This window comes from Hyperolius riggenbachi, chromosome 9, assembly GCF_040937935.1.
Source record: "Hyperolius riggenbachi isolate aHypRig1 chromosome 9, aHypRig1.pri, whole genome shotgun sequence".
NCBI lineage: Eukaryota > Metazoa > Chordata > Amphibia > Anura > Hyperoliidae > Hyperolius > Hyperolius riggenbachi.
The window spans coordinates 96,583,680-96,608,011 of NC_090654.1; the positions used below are offsets into that span (position 1 = coordinate 96,583,680).

Sequence of the window (24,332 nt, forward strand, 5' to 3'; positions counted from 1 at the left end):
CGAACACTTGCTTCACGGTTACCCCACCGAGCCTACAGCAAGCGTTCGTATCAGACAAGACAGAGAGAAGGAGCAGCCAGCAGCAACCGCAGCTCTGGCCTACACTCCCAGACAGAGTTCAAAAGGAACCACCGCTGCTACCGCTAGAGCGAGTGCGATCCAGACAGACAAACGAACAGAAACAGGAATAGGTCAGATAAGATCCACCACTCTTCCGCCAGAGCGAGTGCAATCTAGGTACAGGGACAGGACAGGAAGGATCCACTGCTCTTTCCGCCAGAGTGAGTGTGAACCAAGTAGGGAAACAGAGTTAGCAGGATCCACTGCTCTTTCCGCCAGAGCAAGTGTGATCCAAGTACAGCAACAGAGCTTAGCAGGATCCACTGCTCTTTCCACCAGAGCAAGTGTGATCCAAGTACAGAAACAGAGCTTAGCAGGATCCACTGCTCTTTCCGCCAGAGCAAGTGTGATCCAGGTTCTGGAGCAAACGATTCACCATCGCCAACCGCTGGCAACAGTGCAATTGCAAGGACAAACAGAAGACAGAACAGGCAATACAAATAATACAAACTGACTGTACTAGAGGGATGCCTAATGCAGTCCCCAGGAATACTCTAAGATAATCTTTAGCAAACAAGGCTGACACTCCAGGAGTGTTTCAACTGTAACAAACCATGACCAGCAAAGGATTGTGGGATCACATGGTATTTATGCTGCAAGCCTTCAAGGGAGGCGACTAGGCAATTTGCATAATCAGTATATGCAAATTCCTCAGCAGCAGAGCAGGTCTGAAGCTTGCAAAGCAAAGACAGGTCTATTATCCAGAGACCTGCATCCCACAGACTCAAGGAATGGTCAAACAGCTATCTGCCTGTGCAGCCAGCTGAGCGGATCATTACAGTACCCCCCCTCCCCCTCTAGAGACGGCTCCCAGATGTCTCTCAAAACTGACCTTAGCAAAAAACTCTGACTGAAGATTCATGAAGGTTGGGACAGCCCGACTAGGCCCACTTCCAGAGTCAATCCTGCCGAAACCGACCTCATCGGAAGCAGAAGCCATCGAAGCATGCCCATCAGTACTACAAGTCTCAGCGTAACACCCATCAGAACTGTGAATGCCAGAGAAGCACCCATCGACACCCTCTGAGCCATGCCCGCCACCTTCCAGGGACCGTCCAAAAATACCAAACCCGCCACAATACCTATTTGAAGTGTCACTTTCCACATAGAAACCACTGTTGATCTCATCCAGGGTACCAGTAAATATTTCTCCCAGAATCTCCCAGAGCACTTTGAAGCTCCACAGAGACCCCAAGAGGGCAGAACGATCACCAGGCTCACATGGAGAACTACCAAGAACCCTTATGGAACCAATGACAATTCCGGATTCAGGATTACCAGGACAAGTATCAAGATCAGGGCTTTCAGGGACCACTTCTGGGCATGCAAGCAGGCAGGCAATATCAGAACATGTCTCCACTGAGGAAGCATCTGAGCATGCTGGCAACCGAGACACACTTGAGCTTTCTGGGTCACAGAGCACATCGGGGTACACTAGCACAAGAGACACCTCAGGACACGTCGAGGAACTGCCAACCTCAGAGTCCATCACGACAAGATCAAAACCAAAACCGGGCAGAGAATCATCACGAGTAGCGGTCACAAGCACTGGTCTTACAAAAGAAGTCTTGGACTCAGACTTAGAAATTTCCGAGACTGTACTGGTATCCAACTAACCCTCATCATTGACTACGCATGACTGAAGCTCCCCAAGAGCAGCAAAAGTAGTCAATATAGCAGCGATGCCTACTGAAGTGGGCAACACCTCAGGTGACCCTGCGGGACAGGAGGCACCTCCTAAAAGTTCTGCACCCTTTGAGAGTAAGTCGGAGACCTCCAGAACAACAGACAAAAGCTCAGAAGCATCGTTTTCCAAGTTCTCTGACAAAGAAATCAAGGATTCTGAACTATCCATGTTACAGGGCAAAACATCAGATACATTTTGCGGACAGAGCAAATGTCCCAGGGATGGTTCTACAATCCGCTGAGACTGAATTTTATCTTCATGAACAGGAATATTTACTGGAACACACACTGACTCCCAAACTCTAATCTCACCGCACACAGAATTCTGCATAACAGTCAAACTGGACTGCAATTCCAAAATGGCAGAAAAACTGGTGAGAATGGTAGCAATACCTAGACAAGCCTCCAGGGTCACTGCAGGAGATTTTATGCAAGGCAATATTGACTCATCCAGAGTACAGGGTGGAGAGTCAGTACTATCTGATGAGCAAGCAAGGAAGGGGCTCACAATGTCAGTGTGAATGGACATCATGTCTTTATTCATGGTACAGGACAGGCTTACAGAGATCCTCTCTGGACAAGGCAAAGATTCTCCAGTATCAAATTCGCAAAACCAAAGCGCTGTCTCACTCTTAGATTCGGCTAACAATGTCGAATCCGAGGAGTCAGAACGCAAAATTTGTGAATCCAAGATCGCTTTAGGTTGTGAAACTGACGCTTCCATAGCGCAAACCTTCGCAATCTGTGGGCCAGCCTGCAAGGCGTTCAGGACAGAAACACTGGAGCAACTGTCATTAGGCAACGGGCCTTTACAGGTGTGAACAGGGTGAGACAAAGATTCATCTGCAGAAGAAGTTGCGACAACAACAGGAGAAACTTTATTAGACATATTAATATTACTTTTGATGCTGCACAGTTTAGGAACTTTCCCCAAAGCAGGATCATAGATGGAAGGTCTGAAAGAATTACTGAGAGGAAAAGATCTGTTTTTAATTGACAAGGGATCCCACATTTCTTGACAAAACTGACACATTCATGTTGATCACAATCTGCAGGAACATCTGGGAAACAGGCATTAGATTGCATAGATTCAAACTCCACACAAGCAGGAGAGAATCTTTCAGGATTCACACAGGAATTAACCACAGTGTTACACCCATTCATTTCAGATCGCACAATGTCTAGACTCACATGCTTTACCCCAGAAAGGCCGGAACAACCATCCGATAACGATGTCTCTTTATTGAAATCAATTGATTGGTGTGTGTGCAATTCATCCAAAATAGTCTGCCACACACACATCACCGGATCCACCAAACACTCGTCACACTCACCAGAATCAATCAAGGCGTACACAGAATTTATACAAGCGTTAAGAGTCTCTTCACTTTCTGCGATGTAGAAGTCACAAAACGCTTTCCAATCAAACTCAAACTCCTCAACCAATGCCCCGACCTCCCACGGAGCGAATGGAGGCTCAAACAACCCTGTATGAAAGAAACATTCATACGGGTTGGGATCAGAAACATGCATAGACTTTCTTACACCTTTAATATACCATAGGCTCCACATATGCTTTAGCCGGGGGCAACAAAATTTAAAACTGAGAAGTCTCTCTGAGTTTGCCACCTTCAAGTGTTTTACACATTTCAGACTTTATGTGATGAATAGCGGAAAAGTGGCCGCATGTTATGACAGTAAGGCGGCTGATTCCGCGTCTGATGCGGCGGTCTGTCCGCATCAGCAAGCGTCTGGGTTATCTGGAACTAATGGTGCACATGGGAAGAAGGGCGTGGGGGCCGCTGCATGTTCTGACGGTAAGGCGGCGGATTCCGCGTTCAGTGCGGCGGTTCCCCTGCAGCAACATGCGTCTGGGTTGTCTGGACCTAGTAGTGCACACAGATGGAGAGCTACGCGCGCGCGCGCTGCAAGACAAGCTCTTTATACTAATAGGAGGAAGATCAGCTGATCATGGCGGTCAGCTGATTCCTGCTCAGCCAGTGATTGGTTGATGGGAGCTGGGCGGCGCTGTGGGGCGCTTTATTATATATATCTCCTGCTGTTCAGTTGCTGGTTGTTTGGCGTTGCGAATGCCTATGTGTTAGCACTCAGACCTTAGTCAGATCCTTCAGTGTGGTGGAACCAGGAGGACCTGGGAATCCACACTTAGCCAGTTACTGTTTATCATCTGTGTTATTCTCTAGCATAGTTCCAGGGTGTTGAGATCACGGCCCTCACACCCCAGACTAGGAATACTGTATATCATCTGCGTTATTCTCTAGCATAGTTCCAGGGTGTTGAGATCACGGCCCTCACACCCCAGACTAGGAATACTGTATATCATCTGTGTTATTCTCTAGCATAGTTCCAGGGTGTTGAGATCACGGCCCTCACACCCCAGACTAGGAATACTGTATATCATCTGTGTTATTCTCTAGCATAGTTCCAGGGTGTTGAGCTCACGGACCTCACACCTCAGACTAGGCCTTCTTCTGATATCTGTTATGACCTGTGGCTTTCCTGACTATTCTTCTGATCTCTGATTTGGTACCTTGCATTTCTGATACACTGTTGCCGACCCGGCCTGTCTGACCTTCTGGCTGTCACTAGTGTTGGGCGAACACCTAGATGTTCGGGTTCGCAAACGTTCGCCGAACATCGCCGCGATGTTCGGGTGTTCGCGCCGAACTCCGAACATAATGGAAGTCAATGGGGACCCGAACTTTCGTGCTTTTTAAAGCTTCCTTACATGCTACATACCCCAAATTTGCAGGGTATGTGCACCTTGGGAGTGGGTACAAGAGGAAAAAAATATTTGAAAAAGAGCTTACAGTTTTTGAGAAAATTGATTGTAAAGTTTCAAAGGAAAAACTGTCTTTTAAATGTGGAAAATGTCATGTTTCTTTGCACAGGTAACATGCTTTTTGTCGCCATGCAGTCATACATGTAATACAGAGAAGAGGTTCCAGGAAAAGGGACCGGTAACGCTAACCCAGCACCAGCAGCAGCACACGTGATGGAACAGGAGGAGGCGCAGGAGGAGAAGGCCACGCTTTTTGAGACACAACAACCCAGGCCTTGCATGAGGACAGGAAGCGTGCGGATAGCATGCTTTGTACCGCCATGCAGTCATAAATGTAATAAAGATAAGAGGTTCCATAAACAGGGACCGGAAACGCTAACCCAGCAGCAGCACACGTGATGTAACAGGAGGAGGCGCAGGAGGAGAAGGCCACGCTTTGAGACACAACAACCCAGGCCTTGCATGAGGACAAGAAGCGTGCGGATAGCATGCTTTGTACCGCCATGCAGTCATAAATGTAATAAAGATAAGAGGTTCCATAAACAGGGACCGGAAACGCTAACCCAGCAGCAGCACACGTGATGTAACAGGAGGAGGCGCAGGAGGAGAAGGCCACGCTTTGAGACACAACAACCCAGGCCTTGCATGAGGACAAAAAGCGTGCGGATATAGCAATGCTTTTTGCCGCCATGCAGTCATAAATGTAATAAAGATAAGAGGTTCAATAAACAGGGACTGGCAACGCTAACCCATCACAGATGGTCATTGTTCATGTTACTTGGTTGGGGTCCGGGAGTGTTGCATAGTCGTTTCCAATCCAGGATTGATTCATTTTAATTTGAGTCAGACGGTCTGCATTTTCTGTGGAGAGGCGGATACGCCGATCTGTGACGATACCTCCGGCAGCACTGAAACAGCGTTCCGACATAACGCTGGCTGCCGGGCAAGCCAGCACCTCTATTGCGTACATTGCCAGTTCGTGCCAGGTGTCTAGCTTCGATACCCAATAGTTGAAGGGTGCAGATGGATTGTTCGACACAGCTACGTCATCTGACATGTAGTCCTTGACCATCTTCTCCAGGCGATCGGTGTTGGAGGTGGATCTGCACGCTTGCTGTTCTGTGGGCTGCTGCTGCATGGGTGTCAGAAAATTTTCCCACTCCAAGGACACTGCCGATACCATTCCCTTTTGGGCACTAGCTGCGGGTTGTGTTGTTTGCTGCCCTCCTGGTCGTCCTGGGTTTGCGGAAGTCAGTCTGTCGGCGTACAACTGGCTAGAGGAGGGGGAGGATGTCAATCTCCTCTCTAAAGTCTCCACAAGGGCCTGCTGGTATTCTTCCATTTTGACCTGTCTGACTCTTTCTTCAAGCAGTTTTGGAACATTGTGTTTGTACCGTGGATCCAGAAGTGTATAAACCCAGTAATTGGTGTTGTCCAGAATGCGCACAATGCGTGGGTCGCGTTCAATGCAGTCTAGCATGAATTGAGCCATGTGTGCCAGAGTCCTGCCAGAATCCTCATCATCCTCTTGTGAGCGTTGTGATAGTTGTTGTGATGCATCATAGTCGTCACCTTCTTCCTGGTCTGCTTCTTCTGACCATTCGCGCTGAATTGTGGAAGTCCAACGTGCACCGCTCTGGCCCTCGTCAGTGGTGGCATGAAATTCCTGCTCCAACTCCAGCTGTTCCTCCTCCTCTTCTTCGTCATAGCTGCTGGGGCCAGCGTTTCCTGAGGCGGATGGCCTGATGTTGGTACCATCACGCTGATCGTTTTCTCCTTCAGATTCCCCCAGTTGCATCATGACAGCTGTTTCCTTGATTTTCAACATTGACCTCTTCAGTAAACACAGCAGTGGTATGGTAATGCTGACTGAAGAGTTGTCACTGCTCACAAGCAACGTGGACTGCTCAAAATTTTGGAGGACTTGGCAGAGGTCCAACATGTTGGCCCAATCGGATCCACAGAAGCTTGGCAGCTGTCCGGATGCGCCTCGGTACTGCGCCGTCATGTACTGGACCACTGCACTCTTCTGCTCGCAAAAGCGGGCTAGCATGTGCAGCATAGAATTCCAGCGCGTAGGGACATCACACAGCAATCGATGGTGGGGGAGATTGAAGCGCTTCTGCATCTTGGCGAGTGCCCCCGAAGCAGTACTGGAATTTCTACAATGTTTGGCCACTCGTCGCACCTTCAACAGAAGATCGGCCACGCCTGGGTATGTCCTCAGGAACCGCTGAACTACTAGGTTCATCACGTGCGCCAGGCAAGGGATGTGTGTCAGCTTAGCCAACCTTAAAGCGCGAATGAGATTACTCCCATTATCACACACAACCATGCCCGGTTTCAGGTCCAGCGGTGCCAGCCACAAATCCGTCTGTTCCTTTATTCCCCTCCAAATTTCCTCCCCTGTGTGCTGCTTATCCCCAAGGCAGATCAGCTTCAGCAACGCTTGCTGACGCATGCCAACAGCTGTGCTGCACTGCTTCCACGATCCTACTGCTGCTGGGTTAGCGTTTCCGGATGAGGTACAGCTTTGAGATGCGTTGGAGGAGAAGGAGTCAGAGAGGTAGGTGCTGCTGTTGTTATCCAGTGGGAGGGACGGCGGTGCAGCTGTTTGCGGCGTGGGCAACACCCGCGCCGTAGCAGGTGAGGAATCACTGCCAGGCTCCACAAGGTTCACCCAGTGCGCGGTAAGGGAGATGTATCGACCCTGGCCGAACGCACTCGTCCAGGTGTCAGTGGTGAGGTGAACCTTGCAGGCAACGGCATTCTTCAAGCTTCGGGTTATTTTGCTGACCACGTGCTCATGCAACTCAGGCACTGCAGAGCGCGCAAAGTGGTAGCAGCTGGGAACCACGTAACGTGGGATGGCCACTGACATCATGCCCTTGAAGCTGTTTGTCTCCACCACTCGATATGGCAGCATTTCGCAGGCCAGGAGCTTGGCTATGCTGGCTGTTACTGCCACGGCCCGGGGGTCATTTGCTGGCAATTTCCTCTTGCGATCAAACATCTCTGAGACAGACAACTGAATCGTAGGGCTGCACACTGAAGGGCTGTTGGTTGTTGTGTTTGATGAACACTGGGAGACCTCAAGAACACTACTCCGGAAAGTGACAGTGTCAGCATCTGATGTTTGTGAATGTTGTGAACCACGCAATGGCTGGGCTACTGCTGCTGCTGAGGCGGGTCTGGTGGTGAGTCTGGAAACCCCAAGGGAGGCAGTGTTGCTGGTACCCTGTCCTGCCGCGTTTGCCCACAGAGTGGAATGTTTGGATAGCATGTGGCGGCTCATGCTGGTGGTGGAGAGGTTGTTAATACTTTTCCCCCTGCTCAGGCGGGTCTTGCACACCTTGCAAATCGCCATAGTACCATCCTCAGTGCAGTCTTCAAAGAAAGCCCAGACTTTGGAGCACCTGCCTTTCTGGCGATTTCTGTTTGCGCCTCTTTTGCCTCTCACTTGAACTTCCACGCTTGTGGTGCCTGAAATTGCGCGCCGCCTACCTTGTGGCACATGGCGAACTCGTGCAGCAGTGGGTTCTTCAACAGACTCATCTGTGCTGCTGCTACGACGGCGATGTTCTCGTTCACAAACAAAATCTGGGTCTCTGTCCACATTGTCCATACCCTCCTCTTCCATCTCCTGAAACTCGTCATATGTCATTGTGGGGGGCCGCCGCCGTGGAGTAGAGCTCCCCAGAACAACCTCTGCGCAGCTCACTCCAACGTCGTCTTCCAGATCTTGTCGGCCGTCCTCCTGCAATTGCAACCCCTCCTGCCCAACTTGCTCTGGGATTTGGGTTTCCGAGTCCTCCTCGGACTCGCCTTGTATTTCAGTGCGCGGTGCATCTCCCACAGTTAATGGTTGTGAATCCGGGCACAACATTTCTGGCTGTTCCTCCATTGACCTTTGAAAGGTGGAAGTTTGTTGGGCTGGGAATAGCTCCTGCGAATACCCCATTGTGTCCTGAGGTAATTCATCGGACTGGTTATCTGGCAGTTGTGTGCGTGGTGTCGCTGCCGGTTGTGTCAGCTTTGTGCCCACTGGCTCCTTGTAACTGGCTGAGGACTCGGACCTCGTGCGTGATGTGCTGGTGCTGCTTAACCCACTGCTGGACGCTTGAGAGGTCATCCAAGTAATTATCTGGTCCTGTTCTTTTGGATTTGTGAGGGTTGTTGTCCTGGACAACATGGGCGGTATTGAGTGGGTTTTCTTGGGTGCTCCCCTGTGGCCTGTACGTGAACCGTCAGGGGAAACACCTCTTCCCTTGCCCCTCCCTCTTTCACCGGATTTCTTCCTCATTTCACTTATCCTTAAAGTACACGCTGACTGGCAGCAGTACAGTGGCAGTACAGAAATGCTATACAGTGGTGGGTGAGCGGTGTACCACTATTCCCAGCAGCGACACAGAGCACAATGCTATACAGTGGCGGGTGAGCGGTGTACTACTGTTCCCAGCAGACACAGAGTGGCAGTAAACACAATGCTATATAGTGTGGCTGAGCAAGGTAGACAGAGTGGCAGTAAACACAATGCTATATAGTGTGGCTGAGCGAGCGGTGTACTACTATTCCCAGCAGACACAGAGTGGCAGTAAACACAATGCTATATAGTGTAGCTGAGCGAGGTACACAGAGTGGCAGTAAACACAATGCTATATAGTGTGGCTGAGCGAGCGGTTTACTACTATTCCCAGCAGACACAGAGTGGCAGTAAACAGAATGCTATATAGTGTGGCTGAGCGAGGTACACAGAGTGGCAGTAAACAGAATGCTATATAGTGTGGCTGAGCGAGCGGTGTACTACTATTCCCAGCAGACACAGAACAGTAAACAGAATGCTATATAGTGTGGCTGAGCGGTGTACCACTATTCCCAGCAGCGACACAGAGCACAATGCTATACAGTGGCGGGTGAGCGGTGTACCACTATTCCCAGCAGCGACACAGAGCACAATGCTATACAGTGGCGGGTGAGCGGTGTACTACTATTCCCAGCAGACACAGAGTGGCAGTAAACAGAATGCTATATAGTGTGGCTGAGCGAGGTACACAGAGTGGCATTAAACAGAATGCTAAATAGTGTGGCTGAGCGAGCGGTGTACTACTATTCCCAGCAGACACAGAGTGGCAGTAAACAGAATGCTATATAGTGTGGCTGAGCGAGGTACACAGAGTGGCAGTAAACAGAATGCTATATAGTGTGGCTGAGCGAGCGGTGTACTACTATTCCCAGCAGACACAGAGTGGCAGTAAACAGAATGCTATATAGTGTGGCTGAGCGAGGTACACAGAGTGGCAGTAAACAGAATGCTATATAGTGTGGCTGAGCGAGCGGTGTACTACTGTTCCCAGCAGCGACACACAATGACTGGGGGGACCCTGGCTAGCGTGGCTGGAGCGCGAACTACCCTGCCTGCCTACCCAAAGCTAAACCCACAGACAAATGGTGGAGATATGACGTGGTTCGGGTATTTATTTATCCGAACCACGTGACAGTTCGGCCAATCAGAGCGCGTCCGGGTACGAACCACGTGACCCGTTCGGCCAATCACAGCGCTAGCCGAACGTTCGGGGAACGTTCGGCCATGCGCTCTTAGTTCGGCCATGTGGCCGAACGGTTTGGCCGAACACCGTCAGGTGTTCGGCCGAACTCGAACATCACCCGAACAGGGTGATTTTCTGCAGAACCCGAACAGTGGCGAACACTGTTCGCCCAACACTAGCTGTCATCCCCCCCCCCCCCAGGGTGTCCAGCCTTCCCGCAGGGGTCCCCTGCTCTACAGAGGGGACACTGCTCCTTATCAGTCAGGGACTCCCTCTCCAGGTGTCCTTGACTGCAGTAGAGTCTTCTCTACTTATTGGACCACCTGCTACCCTGGTGGTCCAAAGATTACTGTTGCACCAAACACTTACACACTCAGGTGTCTAGAGGTTAGACATATTTGATTATTGACGATTCTGCAGATCCTCAATAATCAGGTATATCTGTATTCTTGGAGATACTGCAGATCGCCAAGAATCAGATTCTCTCTCTGGTTGCTGACACCTATCGTTACACTTTACAGAAATAAATTCTTTATTTGTAGTTGCTATAGGCAACGGATTTTTCCGCTGGGAAGTTTTCCTAGATTTTCTTTGGTTTGTTTCAGCCACTACAAGTGGCTGCTGTCTGGATACCAGGGAGCTGTTACTGCATTTATTATCACACTGAATGGTTTTGCACGAAAGGGATAGAACAGCTGACTGATTAGCAGATACATACTCATCAAGCATGGGCGGTAAGCAAGGCAACTCAAACCAGTGGGAAAAAATCAATGTAAGAAACTGATAAAGATTATCCTCCCAGGAATTACTTTTCAATACCTCATAAGCCCACACAAACAGATCTCCTTGCAATAGCATATAAGCGAATTGGAGAGCTGACGTGGATGGGTCAGTAATTTGAAAGGTAGGATTCAGCAAAAATCTTACACATTCAGCAAGGAAGTTTTCCTTGGTCTCAGAGTCTAGTCTCTTGAAGCTCTTAAAGATATAAGAACCAAATTCGACAAAAACGTACAAATCGGAAATTCCCTCTACACTGGGAATTTCGGTTTGGCTGGTCATACTGTAACGATTGTGGAATTCTTTCCGTGGTCAGTGCACAGGATGCGCGCTGACACTGCGGAAATCCTCCACAAGCGTATAATCTGAGAGAACCCAGCAAAAGGTGCAATGCACCTGTAGAGGGGAATTCCTGCCGGCAGATGGAGCCGTGGAGTGCAGAGGAACAGATCCTCTGCACAGCCACAGATGCCAGTTAGGAATTGTACAAGGGGAAGCAATGCCGGGCAAGATAGCCCTTAACCACTTGCCGACCGCGCACTCATAACGCGCGTCGGCAAAGTGGCAGCTGCAGGACCAGCGACACACATCTGCATAGCCGGCTGCAGGCTAATTAATCAGGAAACAGCCACTCGCGCGAGCGGCTGCTTCCTGTCAATTCACGGCGGGGGGCTCCGTGAATAGCCTGCGGGCCACCGATCGCGGCTTGCAGGCTAAATGTAAACACAAGCGGAAATAATCCGCTTTGTTTACATTTGTACAACGCTGCTAACAGTAGCAGCGTTGTACTAGATCAGCGATCCCCGGCCAATCAGCAGCCGGGGATCGCTGTCACATGACAGGCAGGAGCCTGTTAGAGGCTGCACAGGACAGATCCGTTACTGTGCAGCCTCCGATCTCCGGGGAAGGGAGAGGGAGAGGGGGAATCCTGCGGTGGAGGGGGCTTTGAGGTGCCCCCCCCCGCCAGCCACACGCAGGTAGGAGCGATCAGACCCCCCCAGCATATCATCCCCCTAGTGGGGAAAAAAGGAGGGCAATCTGGTCGCTCTGCCTGGTGTTTGATCTGTGCTGGGGGCTGTAGAGCCCACCCAGCACAGATCAGCGAAATCAGCGCTGGTCCTTAAGGGGGGGGTAAGGGCTGGGTCATCAAGTGGTTAAAGAGAGAGAGCACAGCGACAGGGTGTATGTGTGTCCACCAATCTAGTCGCCATCCAGCGACGATGAACCCACAACCGTGAAGATCAATTGGGAAAGCAATCGCAAGAGATGGCGATTGCTAACAGCGACACAAGACTGAATAAGCACAGAAAAGGAATGTATGTATGTTCACCAATCTCGTCGCCCACCTGCGACGGTGAACACACAACAGTGGAAACCAAGTGAGAACACAATCGCAAGAGATGCGATTGCCAATGAGAATGAGCACAGGGACAGAATGTATGTGTGTGCACCAATCTAGTCGCCAACCCGCGACGGTGAACACACAACAGCAGAAACAAAGTAGGATCGCAATCGCGAGAGAGGCGATTGCCAGAGGTGACACAAGACTGAGTAAGACAGAGCACGAGAGTAGCAAAGGCACAGCAAACTACCATAAGACAAGGAAAATAACAAACGCTAGCTAAATGCGAACACCGCACTCATTCGCAAGAGCGAACACGTTTACGGCGCGGTCTCCGCACGATAAGCGCAACAAAGACAAGCACACCACCCTAACTAACCAACGCCACACAACACGAAACAGAGAACGCGAACGCTTGCTTCACGGTTAACCCCCCGAGCCTACAGCAAGCGTTCGTATGAGACAAGACAGAGAGAAGGAGCAGCCAGCAGCAACCGCAGTTCTGGCCTACACTCTCAGACAGAGTTCAAAAGGAACCACCGCTGCTACTGCTAGAGCGAGTGCGATCCAGACAGACAAACGAACAGAAACAGGAATAGGTCAGATAAGATCCACCGCTCTTCCGCCAGAGCGAGTGCGATCTAGGTACAGGGACAGGACAGGAAGGATCCACTGCTCTTTCCGCCAGAGCGAGTGTGAACCAAGTAGGGAAACAGAGTTAGCAGGATCCACTGCTCTTTTCGCCAGAGCAAGTGTGATCCAAGTACAGCAACAGAGCTTAGCAGGATCCACTGCTCTTTCCACCAGAGCAAGTGTGATCCAAGTACAGAAACAGAGCTTAGCAGGATCCACTGCTCTTTCCGCCAGAGCAAGTGTGATCCAGGTTCTGGAGCAAACGATACACCATCGCCAACCGCTGGTGACAGTGCAATTGCAAGGACAAACAGAAGACAGAACAGGCAATACAAATAATACACACTGACTATACTAGAGGGATGCCTAATGCAGTCCCCAGGAATACTCTAAGATAATCTTTAGCAAACAATAGCAAGGCTGACACTCCAGGAGTGTTTCAACAGTAACAAACCATGACCAGCAAAGGATTGTGGGATCACATGGTATTTATGATGCAAGCCTTCAAGGGAGGCGACTAGGCAATTTGCATAATCAGTATATGCAAATTCCTCAGCAGCAGAGTAGGTCTGAAGCTTGCAAAGCAGATCTATTATCCAGAGACCTGCATCCCACAGACTCAAGGAATGGTCAAACAGCTGTCTGCCTGTGCGGATCATTACAATCTGACAAAGGAATGAAAACAAAAGATAATTTTTATCACCTCTCCGGATGTGGCCAGAAGTTGCCCACTGAAGCAATGGGCTTTCCACTGAAGAACAAAGTGCTGTGTTGAACTGAATGCTGTTCTGCTATAAATTGTTTTTGTGGTAGTAGGTTAATGCTATAAATACTCTTTTAGAGCAAAGAAGAAATGCTAAGTTTCAAACCACTTCTAGACTCCCAAGCTAAATGTAATACAATATTACAACATTCTGTGGTTCTATTGAATTATTTACAAACTTTGAGCCAATGTGTATGGGGAAACCCCAGCTCACATTATGTTCGGCAGAGGTGCTTATCTGATTACTCCAAATATTGAAGAGATTGAAAAGCACCAAAAACCATTACCCCTTTTAACCGAACACCACTCTGGGGTAGGTGCAAGTGCTACAATGTCCAAAGTGGGTGTGGGTCTTTGCTAGATGAAACCCTCCTGGCAAGGTGCTACTACCCACTGAAGACAGCTACAGCGAACTGGTATAAAAGTTCAGGGAATCCCCAGACTTGTTCCCTTTGCTCAATACTAGTTTTAATGGCCAAGGGGGTGGTCTGATTTTTGGAATATTTATTTAGCATACAAAAAGGTGGAGGTGGAGACATTGGAGCTGTGACACAATTGTCAGTAAACACCTGCTGTGTCATACCAAATTAGGTAATTTATGTAGATATATTATAAATGTGTTGAATTTTGCATTTAATTAAACAATAAACACAACACTTTGTTTATGGCTGTTCAATTTAAATGTTTTTGAATTTGGTGTGTACACCTGTGTTAGAACAGTAATATTTTTTTATCTCATATTTTATCTTTTGCCAAATGTCCCAGTTGGGTCTTCTATCTACCTAATGCTTTACGGGGGGGGGGGGGGGGGGGGGGGGGGAAGGGGGAGCCAAACAAGGATAATACAGCTATCTGTGGTCTAACAGGCTACCTAATACTGCCAAGGGCCCATTCATGCATAAAAGTAGCAAAACGGTTTTGAGTGGGTGATTTTTACCACCATTAGCACTGTAAAATCACTGTAAACTCTCACGATTTAGAAAGATAGCGACCAGCACTTTTATAAGCACTCTATTGCGATCACTCCTGAATTGTGGCAAAATGTTACAGGGAACACGTTTTGCGATTGAGGCTAATCGCGAAACACCCACAACCCGTGGAAACCGCGGCAGTGTGATCACTGCCATAGGTTAACATTGCGCCAGCGCTTCAACGATTAGCGGGAATCACCCGCTAAGCAACTAAGTGAGAAAGGTGACTAAGTGGCAGGCTGGGGCACACTACCTAATACTGACATCTAGGGCCATATTTTATCTGTAGGGAATACTGTATGAGTACTTTATCTGCAAGCTAGTGACTACTTATTTCTTTTATCTGGAGACATGCGATTACTCAGTTCCACAATTCTTTTATCTGGAGGCAGATGGCTACGTAATTCTTGTATTTAGGGGAGACATGGCACCTTAGTTTATGTATGGGGTATAGTGGCTATTAAATTCTGTCATCTGGGGTTGATAATGCTGTCTGATGACATTGATGAGAAAAGCCAGACTGCCTTGTGGCAGTATAATAAAATGCAGTCTATGCAGTCTCCCATTGCCAGTTGGACTGAGATCTTCCAACTTGCCTGAGCATCCTTTCCACTGATTAATTGGTAGGCCAGAAAGTGTGTGTGTGTGTGTGTGGGGGGGGGGGTAAATTATTTGCTGTGTCTAGTGCCCTGTTTGGTGTTAAAGTAAATCTGAAGTAAGGTCAAATAAACAAACAAAAAAAAAACAGATACTCACTTATGTATGGAGAGGTAAAGCTCTGGGTCCCATAGAGCCTTTCCGTTACTCTCACAGTCCCCTTGCTCCAGCGCCGGTATTCGACTCATCGGTTAAATAATGTTCTGTGTGACTTCAGAAGCCTGAGTGTTCCCAAAAACAGGCTGACATGTACTGCGAATTGATGCATAGGATAATATGTAATGTAAGGGGGAGGGCTGTCTGCCCCTCCAGTACATGTAAGTGTAGTTAATATTTGGACCTGCCAGATGCAGATTGGTAAGTAATGCTGCATAAAATGTATCTTTACCCTTTATTCTAGGTTTTACTATCTGGCATACTTTATGTAAGAAAGAAGTTAGCCTTTGAAATGGGTGATATAGTTGTATAATGGATTAAAAATGACATTATGTGTTTAGATACAATTTTTTAACTCATCAGATTATTCCCAGTTCAGGCTTGTTTTAATTCACATAGGAACAGGCTATAATAAACTGGCTTGATCAGACTGCCACTTTGCCTTTTGTTTGAACAGTAGTAAGCAGACATTTTTACACCCTTGTCGCTGCCTCTGGCCACTGCACTGCATGTTGCGTTCCATCTCTTCGATACGTCCTCCTTCACAGACAGAAGTAGGAAGTATCGGAGACCTGGAACGTGATTGTGAAGTGCCTGCATATGTAAAGGATCTGGTTCCATGCAGAAACATTCTAGACGACATTCCGAATTCGCAATCTTATCCCTAATCTCAATGCTAGCAGTAGAAAAAAAAAGTCTGCCCTAATTTGCCCTGGATGCAACAAATTGGCTATTTTATTCAACATAATTGCTAATAAAAAAAATGAGCATCCGAGGTGTCACTTCTATCTAATTTCTGGTAGTTAAAGGATAGATAAAGCCTATACTATTACTATACAGATGCAATGATGTTCACCTGTACAAAATATTTTTTTATGAAATATGCAAAATTCTGTAACTAGGGAAAAAGTTACCATTTTCAGTATACTCAGTTTTTTCAGATTATTTTTAAAATCACTTTTTATTATATTTATAAAAGCATTAGAGTATTTTTTTATTTAAGACATTACTCTGGAAAAGACTAAAAAAAAAAATGATCAACATGCCCTTTGAATATCGCCAACAATCCACAAAATGCAGAAAATCCCAGCCACTGGAAAATGGCCCTAAAAGCTACACTCTCTTTATGATGCCTACTGTACATTGTATGACCTGAATCCAAAAAGTCCTGTACAAATGTCCACACAATATGATAAAGGTCCAACACTATGTCATCCCTATTGGCAAAACTGATATTCTTTATCAATGTATTTACTTTATTTACCTGTGAGCTCTGGAGTAAGGGAGTGACCATGTTCATCCAGCAATATCTGCACTTCCAGACTTTCAGCTTCAAAAATAAAGATGTCACATTTTAATCTTGTTCATTTTAAGTTGAAATTTCACATATTCAAAGTTACACACAGGATATCTATACAAAAAGCATATTGTAGCTAAATTTGTAGTTGCATGTGTAGCTAAATATATAACTTGTATTTAATCTGGTATTGCTACCATATGTACCCAGTTGGATGAAACACAAGATCATTGTTCAAACTGTCCAATTAAAATGGGTGATTATACAGGTTATATCTATGGGTTCCTTGGGTGAACTGCCAAATTGCTGAGGAAAAAAAATATTACACACAGAATGTCACTTCATGAGACACACTAATAATGTTCATTAGAAAGTGATATACACTGTATATATATATATATACACACACACACACACACACACACACACACACACACACACACATACATACATACATACATACATACATACATACATACATACATACATACATACATACATACATACATACATACGTGCTGTCCATAATTATTCATACTCCTGACAAGTTTACTTTTATTCAACCAGCAAGTAATTTTTTGATGGGAAGTGACAAAGGGGTCTCCCAAAAGATAATAAGACGAAGTACAAGAGGAATTATTGTGGGAAAAAAAACATTTCTCAGCTTTGATTTACATTTGAGCAAAAAGTGTCCAGTACAAAATTATTCATACCCTTCTCAATAATCAATAGAAAAGCTATCACAGCAATGAAACGCTTCCTATAATTGCAGACCAGCTTTTTGCTTGTCTCAATGGGTATTTTTGCCCATTCATCTTTAGCAATGAGCTCCAAATCTTTCAGGTTGGAGGGTCTTCTTGCCATCACTCTGATCTTTAGCTCCCTCCACAGATTCTCAATCGTATTCAAATCAGGACTCTGGCGGGGCCACTCCAAAACATTAATGTTGTCTGCTTACCATTTCTTCATCACTTTTGCTGTATGTTTTGGCTCATAGTCATGCTGAAATGTCCATTGGCGGCCAAGGCCAAGTTTCTCTGCAGCCTACCTGATGTTGTCATTGAGAATCCTCATGCATTACTCTTTTTTCATGGTGCCGTGTACTGTGATTAGGTTCCCTGGTCCATGGCTAAAAAATAACCCCAAAGCATTAGGTTCCTACTACCAGGTTTGACAGTGGAGATGGTGTTCTTTGGGTTGAAGGCTTTTCTTTTTTTTTACGCCAAATGAAGGAAACATCATTGTGACCAAACAATTCCATTTTTGTTTCACAGAAGACCAGAAGTCTTCTTATTTGTCCAGATGAGCATTTGCAAAGGCCAAGCGAGCTTTTATGCTGGATAAGTGGTGTCCTCCTTGTTTTGCATCAGTGGAACCCAGCAGTGTGCAGTGTCCGTTGGATTGTCTGCCTTGGGACATTGCCACCAGCAGAGCCCAGATTCACCAGGATGGCCTTGGTGGTGATCCTTGGATTCTTTATCACCTCTCTCACTATCCTCCTGGCCAGCACAGGTGTCACTTTTGGCTTCTGACCATGTCCTCTGAGATTTTCCACAGTGCAGAACATCTTGTATTTTTTAATAATACTTTGCACTGCAGCCATTGGAACTGGAAAACATTTAGAAATGGCCTTGTAGCCCTTTCCTGACTTGTGAGCAGCCACAATGTGCAGCCGAAGGTCCTCACTGAGCTCCTTTGTCTTAGCCATGACAGTCCACAAACCAACTGCAGAGAGGTGCTGTTTTTCACCTGTTGAATTGATTAAAACAGATGTTCCCAATTAATCAGGGTAATTAGGATGCTTTAGAACAGCTTGGACTATTTGGAATGGTATAGAACTTTGGATTTTCCCACAGACTTTGACCGTTTATGAAGGGTATGAATGATTTGGGACTGGATTTTGGACTGGGCCTGTTTTGCTCAAATTTAAATAAACACCAAGATTTTTTTTTCCACAATAATGCCTTTTGTACATCTTCTTATTATCTTTTGGGAGATACCTATGATATTTCCCATTATATATATATATATATATATATATATATATATATTTATATACTGTATACTATGTTTTTTATTTATTTTCTACTGCAATGATTGCCGCTATAGTAGTGCTGCCCATAGTATTTTTATTTTTTTCTTACACGTACAAATTTTTATATTGTATTCAATACAGATTATTGTATTGATGCCAATACAAAAAATAGAATTTGCCCTCTAGATCTGATTACTGCGTGGGCCTAACACCAGGGGGCGCATGCATGGTGACATGTCATCACTGAGGGACCACCATGGAAGAAAGGAGATCGCCGCTGGGAAATTAGCAAATGATGCGTGGAAGCGATGAAGATGAAGCCTAGAGGTCCACGAGGGGCATCACATATGCCAGTGACACCGTAAAGGCTGCCATACACTTGTCGATTGCCACCAGATCGACCAGCAGATAGAGCCCTCTGTGATCGAATGTGATCAAAGAGGGATCTATTGGCTGCCTACACTGCAAACAGATTTTGAATCGATTTCACTATGAAACCGATTCACAACCTGTGGAGCTGCCACTGCGCCCCCCTGCATACATTACCTGATCCGGCCGGCGCGAGTCCCCCGGTCTCCGATGTCTCTTCTTTGCTCTGGGCTCCAGCTTCACTTTACTTCCTGTCGGGAGAAGTTTAAACAGTAGAGGGAGATCTACTGTTTAAACTTCCTGTCTGGACAGGAAGTAAGTGAAGCCAGCTGGAGCCCAGTGAGGAGAAGGGACAGCGGGGACACTCGTCGGCGGAACAGGTAATGTATTGCCGCTATCGTTGGTCTTCGGACATTCGAACGCCGCTATCGACACACTCCCGACCCGCCGGCGATCGAGCGAAATCTTCCACGTGGACAGATCGATTTCGCATTTGCGCAATGATTTTACAGCAGATTCGATCACAGTGATCAAATCTGCTGTATATCGGTGGGAAATCGTGTATGTGTATGGGCCCCTTAAGTGAGTAAGGTGAATTGCTGGACGAGCATGACTTGCCCATACTGATAGCAGCATGTTTTTTATGGAATGGTCAGGCTTGTCCATAGCGCCCAGGAGGTTCAATAACTAAATGCAAACCCTCAGCTGAAAGGCAGGATTTCTATGTTGACAAGCAAAAAGGGATAACAAGGTAAACTTTTCAGCAGGGAAAAAAGGGAAAGCATAAACTGGTGGAATAGTATTTGTACTACATATACAGTAATCAAATACTTATTGAAAGTGTGGTGTTGTACATAAATAATTTGAAAATGTATAACAAATGACTGTAGCCACAAAGTCCTGTTACCTGTCTGGGTGATTTCCTCCACAGTCGCTGAAAAATTCGGATGAGGACAATCATTTTGTAGCCAACAGAGACATTCCCAGAATCCAATCACAGCTTCTCTGCCCAGCTCCATAAGATCTTCTAAAATCATTTTTGTAAAGAAAGAATACCCCAATTTCATCTTTATTGGCTGATATTTCTGAAACAGACATTTTTTTCCAGTAAATAATGATTTGCATTCATAATTAGATTTTATGCAAATTTAAAAATTTAGCATTAGTAGTGAAATTTTCTGTATCTGCAAAATCAGGGAACATGATTAGTTAGCAGAAGTAAAAAATTGCAGGTCCTTAAATCGAAAATAATAAAATTCGATTAACAAAAAAAACTACCTCTGCAAGGTGTGATAAAGCCTTAATCAGTGCACTGCATAATCTGGAAGAGGAAAGACACACATAGGTGTAGGCAATAAACTGCGTTAAGCAGAATTACCGTATTTGCCGCCGCATTAGATGCATTAATATATAATATATACTAAACCTCTCCCCCAATTGGTATTCTCCTATGTCCACTTCTGTCCCCAGATGTCCCCTTCTGTCCTCACTTCTGTTCCCTGTGTGTCCCCTTCGCCCCCTGGTTCCCCCCTCTGTTTTTCCTTCTTACCCCAGGTGACCCCTTCTGTCCCCTGTATGGCTGCTCTGTCCTGCTCCCTCGCCTGTGTCTCCGCTCCCCGTGCATGTTAAGTGTAGCGGCAGGCAGCGTGTCTTAACTTATCCATGCTGCACGGGGATCGCCGACCTTCTCACTTCGGCATTTCTCCCCCTAGTGACCAGCGCTTGTGCTGATGACGTGATCAGCACAAGCGCCGGTAGCTAGGGGTAGAAGTGCGGAAGTAAGGAGGTCGCGATCCCCTGGCAGCATGGATTAGGTAAGACTCACTGACTGCCACTACACTTAAAATACATGGGGAGTGGAGACACAGGTGAGGGATCAGGACAGAGCGGTCACACAGGGGTCGGAAGGGGGGACACCCAACATACCCAGGTAGTGGAGACACAAGCGAGAGAGTGTGCGCCTGTTGCCGGGAGCGCTATGTGTATGACGTCACTACGTCATGCGCATGACATCATATTCTCAGAGCACTCACAGCCACAGCGCATGCTGTAGGATGCACAGCCTGTCCAGCGCCTGCGCAGTAGTGCCCGACTGGTGACCCGGAAGAGGCTGCCAGAGGAGCATTTAGGTAGGAAGGAGACAGAAAGGAGAAAGTGGGGAGCGTTTCTCTAGGTTATTTCGGCTTTAGTATGCTTTAAATAAAATACAATTCACATACAGTAGCAGTAAAAATTATATGAACCCTTTGAAATTATATGGATTTCTGCACAAATTAGTCAAAATGTGATCTTATCTACATCTTGTAAGGCTTGGTGGTGTATTCTCCACAGTCAGCATGCAACGCATGAGCTGGCGTGGAGGAGGTACACACACTAGCACCAGGAAACAGGCTATCCCTAGTATAGTGGAGGGGAGGACTGACTCCAATAGGAGATTGTGGCGCACAGAGCCGGTGCAGATCTGACAGCCACAAACAATGCTTTCGTTATAACGTCTCAGCGCAAAGTAGCGCTGAGCGCACAAACCAGAACTAAGGAGATCAGGACAGGTAGACAGAATGAACGCTTGCTAGCTAGCGGCTACTTAGCGACAGCAAGCGTCCAAAACCAGACAGACTGGAATGAGGCAGCCAATGCGATGCGGCGATGGCGTGCCTCACAAAGACAGGACAGGACAGTCAGAAAATAGCAGGATTAAGATAGATGAACGTAACACAGATAAATATACAATAAGTATGTTTTCCTAGCGTATTACAATTACAGCTATCAATGAAACTATTTGTTACGTCTGACTAACATATGTATATATCGGCAATGAACCGATATATGACATAAGCAGGAACGCTGACTAGGAATGGAGTAACACAGGGAACAGGACTCAGAAGGATTCGCTATCTCTTCGCAGAGATGAACGCAATCCACAAACAGTAACAGAACAGGACTCAGAAGGACTCGTTATCTCTTCGCAGAGACGAACGCAATCCACAAACAGAACCAGGAGCAGGGTAACTACCTCAGCACGGGTGGTCACGGTACGCGCAACCTACCAAAACGTGCTGGAAAGCTGACTAACTGCACACAGGATACAAACAGTTCGTGTACGTATACATCAGCGACACTGATGTATCACGTAACACAAATACAAGGAAAATAATAAACGTGCTGGTATGCATATATATTGGCAATGAACCAATATATGATGCAAAGACCAGCAAAGTATCTTTATAACAAGAAACACGATCGGGGGCTAAAGCGACAGCAAGACAGGCTTAGGCTGAAGCTACGAAAACCCAAGGAAACCCTGCAGGAAGCAGATCCCTATACTGAGGTCATCCAATGGGAGCAGACATGCAGACTCCCACACAGGTGAATGACAATCAGTCACAAGCTGACAGCAGGGAAAGACAGACAAAGCTATGCAACTTGCATGGAAATAGATCAGAACTGCCTGAGCTGCAGCACTACTACTTCCAGTAATAGCTGCTGCAGCAGCGATCATTACACATCTAAGTCTCAACAAAAGACAATCAGACTGCTTAAACTAATACCACACAAATAATTAAATGTTTCCATGTTTTAATTGAACACACCATGTAAACATTCACAGTGCAGGTGGAAAAAAAGTATGTGAACCCCAAGACTAATGACATCTCCAAGAGCTAATTGAACTGAAGTGTTATCCAGCTGGAGTACAATCAATGACCTGAGTTGAAGGTGTTGGTTACAGCCGCATTGCCCTATAAAAACACACACACCAGTTTTGGGTTTGCTTTTCCCAAGAAGCATTGCCTGATGTGAATGATGCCTCGGACAAAAGAGCTCTCAGAAGACCTACGATTAAGAATTGTTGACTTGCATAAAGCTGAAAAGGGTTAAAAAAGTAACTCCAAAAGCCTTGCTGTTCATCAGTCCATAGTAAGACAAATCTATATATATAAAATCGGATGTGTGTATGTATGTGTGTGTGTGTGTGTGTGTGTGTGTGTGTGTGTGTGTGTGTGTGTGTGTGTGTGTGTGTGTGTGTGTGTGTGTGTGTGTGTGTGTGTGTGTGTGTATGTGCCGCAATCACTCAAAAACGGCTTGACCGATTTGAACGAAACTTGGTATGCAGATCCCTTACTACCTGGGATAATATGTTCTGGGTGTCTCACGGCCCCCCTGCACACCTGGGCGGAGCTACAAACAGCAAATCAGATTTCACCAATTCAAGTCAATGAAAAAAAATGGAAGAGGCTGCTATTCTCACAGTAATCAAGCCAGAGTCCCCACACTTGGCACAGTTGGTCACTTGGTGACCGAGGTTACAAATCCAGGAAAAGTGGGCCGAGGATAAAACAGCCAATCAAATTTCAGCCATTAATTTTAAATGGGAAAATGTAAACTGCAACCATTCTTAGACTGTTAATCTCAGGATTCTCAAACTTGGCACACTTGGTCACTGGGTGAATGAGATTAAGATTCAAGAAAGTGGGTGGAGCCTTCAACAGCCAATCAAAATTCACCTATTGATTTTCAAGGGGAATATTTAAACTGCTGCTATTCTTACACTTTTAATGGCAGAGGCTTCAAACTTGCTACAGTCGGTCATTGGGTGACTGGGGCCCAAATTCACAAAAGGGGCAGAGCCACAAACAGCCAATCAGATTTCCTTTGTGGATAAACTGCTTCCATTCCCACATTTTTGATGCCAGGAACCTAACAGCTCAGACACTTGGTCATTGAGTGTGTTCAGTTTACAAAAAGCGGGCGGAGCCAAAAACAAATTTTACTGGGAAAATATAAACTGCAGCCATTCTTACACCGTTAATGGCAGGGATCTCAAGCTTTGCACAGTTGGTCACTGGGTGGATGAGATTAAGATTTTGGAAGGTGAGTGGAGCCTACAACAGCCAATAAAATTTCACCTTTTGATTTTCAAAGGGAATATTTAGGCTGCTACCATTCTTATACTGTTAATAGCAGATGCCTCAAACCTGGTACAGTTGGTCACTGGGTGACTAGGGTTCAAATTAAGAAAGGGGCGGAGCCACAAACAGCCAATCAGATTTGTTTATTTTTCAATTGATACCATTAGGACCCCAAAGCTGATAAATTTGATAACTGAGTGACTGTATATCAAGGTTAGAAAAAGTGGGCGGTGCCACCAACTTAATTTTTTACATGGCAGGGTTCCC

At 46.4% G+C, this 24,332-nt stretch overlaps 1 protein-coding gene across 1 annotated transcript in view; it reads right to left on the reverse strand.

The window, feature by feature from the left end:
* The window catches only part of LOC137533493 (NACHT, LRR and PYD domains-containing protein 3-like), a 77,306-nt gene that overhangs the window by 40,442 nt on the left and 12,532 nt on the right, over nucleotides 1-24,332 (reverse strand). The window contains exons 3-4 of the mRNA XM_068254872.1: nucleotides 20,053-20,243; nucleotides 16,722-16,780 (exon numbers count right to left, since the gene is read on the reverse strand). Of these exons, the coding sequence (XP_068110973.1) occupies nucleotides 16,722-16,780; nucleotides 20,053-20,243 (250 nt within the window). The remainder of the gene's footprint in view (nucleotides 1-16,721; nucleotides 16,781-20,052; nucleotides 20,244-24,332) is intronic.